At 53.3% G+C, this 6,313-nt stretch overlaps 3 protein-coding genes across 3 annotated transcripts; all 3 read right to left on the reverse strand.

The window, feature by feature from the left end:
• Positions 1–1,368, reverse strand: GNI_006330 (hypothetical protein; the record flags this gene model as incomplete). The annotated part of the gene is made up of 1 exon (XM_011130335.1): positions 1–1,368. A coding segment is annotated over one exon (1,368 nt), but the record flags the coding sequence as incomplete, so codon positions are not given.
• A 443-nt stretch (positions 1,369–1,811) lies between these two features.
• On the reverse strand, positions 1,812–4,400 carry GNI_006340 (hypothetical protein; the record flags this gene model as incomplete). Its single annotated transcript, XM_011130336.1, has 1 exon — positions 1,812–4,400. The coding sequence occupies one exon, from the start codon at positions 4,398–4,400 to the stop codon at positions 1,812–1,814; it is 2,589 nt and encodes an 862-aa protein (XP_011128638.1).
• A 263-nt stretch (positions 4,401–4,663) lies between these two features.
• GNI_006350 (histone H1-like nucleoprotein HC2) lies at positions 4,664–6,313 on the reverse strand (the record flags this gene model as incomplete). Its single annotated transcript, XM_011130337.1, has 1 exon — positions 4,664–6,313. A coding segment is annotated over one exon (1,650 nt), but the record flags the coding sequence as incomplete, so codon positions are not given.

Below are 6,313 nucleotides of genomic sequence, written 5' to 3' on the forward strand. Positions count from 1 at the left end.
CACTGCTTCTGTTGACACTGCTTCTGTTGACACTGCTGGTGTTGACACTGCTGGTGTTGACACTGCTGGTGCTGACACTGCCGGTGTTGACACTGCCGGTGTTGACACTGCCGGTGAATGTGAGATGGTCAAGGGACGCGGGTGAGATTCCGTTGCAGGATTTGAAGCTCGTCGATCCCAATTGATTGGTAGGTATCCGAAAAAGTCAGAGCCTTCATCCACAGTTTCTCTTATGTCTCGTCGCCCAGTATAGGAAAATCCAATGTGCTGACAAAACGAGCTTCTCCTCCATGGAACTGCTCCCCCGACTCCGCGGATGAAGCAAGCTAAGAAGCAGGCGTCGGACATGTGGAGAGCTTTAACGGGCATGAGGGCTCTGGCAAGGCAGGTTACGGTCCTGAAGCGTTCAGGGCCCCAAAGTTTGAATAGACACGTTGTGAGTTCGATAGAGTCACTGTCGACGGCAGTCCAGTAATAATTGTTCTTATTCATGACCCTTGCCATGATCGGCTCGAAGCCACACCGGCGTAGATTGGTCTCGAGCAGCCAGGAGACAACCTGAGATATTGACCAGATGATAAGTTTCTCAGACCCGGTTGTCTCCGGTAGTCGAGTGAAATGTCGCGCCATTATGATGTCGTAAATATTGAACGGCTTCCGGCAATTAACGTCGAACTCGCTAATTTTTATACGAAGACGTTTGGCAAGTACTACCAGGGACTTGAGGGGTACGAACCTCTGCAGAAGCTTCGCCAAGAACCACTGGTCGGTAGTTCCTTTGGGACGACCGACAATTGTCTCGCACCTCTTGAGTAGCTGCAGCATACTACTACGATCCAAATTGTCATATAGCTCGCCTGCCACCCTGGCCCTATCCCATGAGCAGTAGTGCTGGTCTTTGCCCGTGTCTGCACCGATTTTGCGATCCGTCAACAGCTTATGGTCAAGGTAACCCATAATTGTCGGAGTGGGAGCTTTTTTAGCTGAGCATACGCCGGAGCCCTCGCACAAATCCTGTACTACGTGGCTAACAAATTTTCGAGCTTCTTCGATACTGTCATCAAAGTCTCCCGCAGCATGTAGAATGCGGTGGCCGCCAGTGTTCCGATCGTCATTCACTCCGTCCCAATCACTTTCCAACGTACCTTTATTAGCCAACCGACTGTGGGAAGACAGGCCCGGGAGCTTGCGTTGGCGTGGTGGTTCTTGGTCATCTACGAAGCCACTTGCCAGATGCAGCCGACTAGCACCTTGGATGCCACTTTGGGCCCGGCATGGGACGTCTTGTAATTCGTTAGCAACGCCACTCAGCAAAATCACAGCGACTGAGACTGATGCCAGATGTTGCCTGCTTGTGCTCGTTTTCATGGAGCGAGTAGAAAATCAATTTAAAAAAAAACCAACATTAGGATAATTTTTATACGCACAGGACTTGGACCAACAGTGGACTGACCATTATGTCCCGCAAGAAGTATACCGCAAACGGAGCTAAAATGCGTGTTCCAACAGTGTAAGGATTCTGCTCCGATCCATTATGTCACACAGGTCTCAGAACCAGGTTTGGGAAGCCACCTGCGACCAAAGAGCTTGTTCCGCTAGAGAAGGGTTGTCCTGTAGCACGTTTTTCCGTATGGCTCTAAGAAAACAGAACTGCCAAGAACATCAGAGCCTTCCACTGTAAACCCGCGGTCCCCGTCCTGATCGACCCTCATCGAGCAGGGGGCAGGGGCTCCTACTGGGGAGTTACGAGAATTGATTATTCGTGTCACTAGGGTTAAGTTAGCCTCGTTCCTGGTGACGGTCGTTTCCGCTTACGGTCGCTTTCGCGTGGACCCGGGGGCGTCCGGAAACTTTCCTCTCTTCCCCCCCCAACTTTCCTCGTTCTCGACTCCGGTCCGTTTTCGCAGATCCAAAGCCTCATATGAGGCGCAAAGCCGCGCGTGGAGTGCCGCTGCATGCTGCATGGCTGAGCGAGACGCATCTTCGTGCGAAATTGGCGACAGCACGACCATCGCGGGATGGTTGACCATCGCGGCATGGTTGACCATCGCGGGATGGTTGACCATCGCGGCATGGTTGACCATCGCGGGATGGTTGACCATCGCGGAATGGTTGACCATCGCAGGCGTCCTCGGATGTGTCACCAGAGCTACTGGCGTCGGAATTACCGGATCGGCAGTTACCGGATCAGCAGGATCGGCAGTGAGCGGATCGGCAGCTACCGGAAGTAGCCCGATCTTGGAATCGGAACCATGGGTGTGTGGAGCTGTCTCGAAATGGGCCACGGACTGCGAGAGGACACGGGGATGTGACTCCACATTGAAGTCCTCGGTCGTAATGGTTTCCCAATTGGGTGGCAAGCGCCCAAAGAACTCGGGGCCTTCGTCTTTGCATGGCTTCGGCATCTCCAACTCGTCTCTGGTGTAGGAAAAGCCAGTGGTGGAACAGAGTGTGTGGAATACACGTATACACGTAGAGGACATTCCGCGCAAGAAGCAGCCCAAGAAACATGCATCTGAGATTTCCGCGGCAGTTACGGGAAGCAGTGTCCTGGCAAATTTGGCTACACTCCTAAAGCGTTCGGGACCCCAGAGCCTGAATAGAAATGCTGTAAGTTCAATAATTCCAGTATTGATACCAAACCAGTAATGGGTGTCTCTGCCTGCGATGAGCTTAAAATAGGGTTCGCGCAGTCTTGTCTTAAGTAGCCAAGACATAACCTGACAAACCGACCAGATTATCAGTTTGTTATTTTCGTTCGTTTCCGGCAGTCCACAGAAGTGACGTTCCATCACGATATCGGGCATGTTAAGCATGCGTTTTGGACGTTGTTTAACTCGTGGACGTTGGACTTGGTTGATTCCAATACGAAGGGAAAGTCTCGTTACAGCCTCACCTGTGACGAAACTCTGTATGAGTTTTGCCAGATACCACTGATCGCTCATTCCAGCCGGTCGACGAACTACAGTCGCACATCTTTCGAGCAGCGCCACCAGTCTGCCACGATCCAGTCGGTCATACAGCTCTCCCGCAAGTCTAGCCCTCCGCCATCCACACGCTCCTGTATCGGCAGCCAAACACGTCGTAATCCTCTTCGGGTTTAAGGTCTTTTGTTCGAGGTTACGCAAAACTTTCTCATGTACTCCTGCGTTACCTACGGGCTTCATTGCTAGCGACGACTCACCAATTTTGTTCCTGAACTCATGTATCATATCAGCAACAAATTTTTGAACTTCTTCCACATGGGCATCCACAGGTTGTCCAACACGAACTTTTGATGGAACGTCATGGAACGACGGAGTGACATTTGATGACGGTCCCACCTGGTTGACTGTAGTAGACGCATTTAGCGGTCCGTTGGTCTGTAGTTTGATTTGGGGTAGTCGCCTAAAGATCTCTGGTCCTTGGTCGGCAATAATCCACAACTTATTTTCACCTTGGAAGGAAAATCCAATATCCGCACAAAAGGTTCGAATGGGTTTCTGATCTAGGCAACCTACGGCCCGCAAGAAACATGCGAGAAAGCACGCATCTGACATCTGAGCATTAACTGGTAGTAACTTTCTGACCGTTCGAGTCATTATCCTGAACCGCTCGGGTCCCCATAGAGTATAAAGAAATGATGTCATCTCAATGGCCAAATCGTCGACAGAGGTCCAGTGACCGTCAACCATCAAAACCTTCTGGAAGTTACCTTTCTCTTCCTTCGTTGCGAATAGCCAGTGCGCAATTCGTAGCATTGAGTATACTACCTGTCGCTCCGACTCGGTCGTCGCCGGAAATCGAACGAAATGACGTCCCATGGTCCAGTCGTGAATGATCAAGGTACTCTCACAGCCTTCTTCAGACGTAGCGCCCAATAGACCACTCAATTTGTGCATGGTATGGGTAGTCAGAAACCCTTGCAGAAATTTCGCCAAGAACCACTGATCCGTTATATCCGGGGGGCGACTAACTTTGGCTGCGCACCTCTCAAGCAGGGCAAGCACTCTTCTGCGATCCAGATTATCATACAACACTCCTGCCAGCCATATCCAACGCCATTTACACCAACCACCCGCCGCTCCTTTAGGAGTATGATCGGCCAACACACGTTCAATATAATCCATAATCCAATCCAAGTCATTCGCCTGAATTTTCGGTGCTTTTCGAGGTAATCGTGAACTTAAATAATCTTGTACCAGATCACCAACAATATCTTGAGCTTCCCTTATAGAAAAATGACCCCCTACGACAACACCGTCATCTACGTTGGAAAATCCTCCTTGTGTCGAAACTCCACGGAACTGCTCATTGGTCTGATTCGAATCTGCACCTCTGACTTCACTATTGAAACCACCCAACACGACAACACAACAACGAAATACTGAATACCTGTGATCGCTTTGGTGCACTCTCATTAGCCTGTATAATTTATTTTATTTATTTCGTGTACAAGGTGTTCGATTATATATCCACGGTGTTCGTTCGGTCCAGAGTGCGTTCGGTCCAGGGGGATCGCTGCTCACGGTCATCACTTTATGGGGGATGTCGGCTCGGCTAGTGCAAAATACCTTTGCGTCTTGATGAATTGGTTCGGGGCAGCCGGAAGGAAACGAACCACACGGGTGGAAAAAAGCGTAGAGACAACGAGCACGGGACCCCGCTAAGGCGTCCTGTTTTCTCACGGAGTTCGTTTAGCTTCAGGATGCTCGTCGTCCTCCACTCTGCTCCGCTTCCGTGGATCCAAACTCACCCAGGAGTCATTGATACCGCATGCCACTACTTCGGGTGATGCCCGTTCATGGAATGCTGCCGGGTGCCGCGACAGAGCCGATCCCGACAGAGCCGATCCCGACAGAGCCGATCCCGACAGAGCCGATCCCGACAGAGCCAAATCTTCGTGTAAAATCATTGACAGTGCCAGAGCAGAATGAGTAGCAGCCGTCAGCTCTGCCACCGGAGTAGTCTCTGGCGTCTCCGCTCCGTTTCGTGGTGCGACCGCGGGGTGTACAGTCTCCACGGTGGGCGCGGTTACAGAGTGTGCGGCCACAGTCTGGGACTCTGGGGTGTGTTTGGGGCATGCGGTGTGTACGGGTATGCGTCCGAAGAAGTCGGCGCCCTCGAGGGTGACGGGCCAGGCACCGTCAGTGTGGTTGCGAGGGAAGCCGATGTGTGAGCAGAAGGTGCGAGAGACGCAGGGGGCGACAAGGTTGACGGCGCCAAGAAAGCAGGCGAGGAAGCAGGCATCAGACATTTTCTTTTTGACAGAGGAGAGAACTTTGCGAGCGACTTGGGCCAGTTGGTGGAAACGTGTGGGGCCGAGGAGCTTGTGGAGGAAAGCGCAGAGGTCGATGGCGAAGGAATCGACGCACGCCCAGCGTCGACCTCGGTTACGGAGGATACGGCCATAGTTTGCGTGGTAAGCCCGGGTTTTCAAGAGCCAGCTCACCACCTCCGCCACAGCCCAGATAACCATACGATCCGCATCGCTCGTGGGCGGTAAGCCGACGAAGTGACGCTCCATAACGATGTCTTGCAACATAAATACACTCGTTGCACCTTCCTCAAGTTTCAAGCCTAAATTTTTGGCCAATCGCAACGCCGACTGATGGCCTAACTTTTGCTGCAACAACTTCGCCAGGTACCACACGTCACTGACACCGGCCGGCCTGCCCAACTTCGTCTCGCAACTAGCCAACGATGCCGCCATCTGTCCTCTGTCCGTCCGACGGTATACCTCGCCCGCAAGCACACCCCACCGCCACGCAGAGAATCGTGCCGGCACCCGCCGCACCGGCCTCATCCGAGCCTCTAACGAACGCATCGTCACTGACGATACTAGATTGGGCGTCGACGACGCCGCACACGTGTTCGCACACGGCCGACTGAAACTCGCTATCGTCTCCGACACAAACGCCTGCGCCTCCTCCACCGCAGGGTCACTCGACGCTCCCAACGCCTGCCACTCACTATCTGCCATCATCACGGGCGCCTCACCACCTGCCCCTGTCACGGACGCTACCCGCGACGGCTCGTCGCTCCTTGAGCCCCCCGTGGTTTCAGCCACAGCCTTCTGAGCCACAGGCTTCTGAGCCACAGCCTTCTGAGCCACAGCCTTCTGCGCCACGGCCTTCTGAGCCACAGCCTTCTGAGCCACAGCCTTCTGAGCCACAGCCTTCTGAGCCACGGCCTTCTGAGCCACGGCCGTCTGGACCACGGCCTTCTGGACCACAGCCGTCTGGGTCACGGCCTCCTGAACCAGAGCCACGGCGTTCTTCTTTCGAGCCGCGGCGTTCTCCTCAGAAGCCACGGGTCTCGCTCTGGGTCGCCC

Source organism: Gregarina niphandrodes (genome assembly GCF_000223845.1).
Source record: "Gregarina niphandrodes unplaced genomic scaffold scaffold00001, whole genome shotgun sequence".
NCBI classification, from domain to species: domain Eukaryota; phylum Apicomplexa; class Conoidasida; order Eugregarinorida; family Gregarinidae; genus Gregarina; species Gregarina niphandrodes.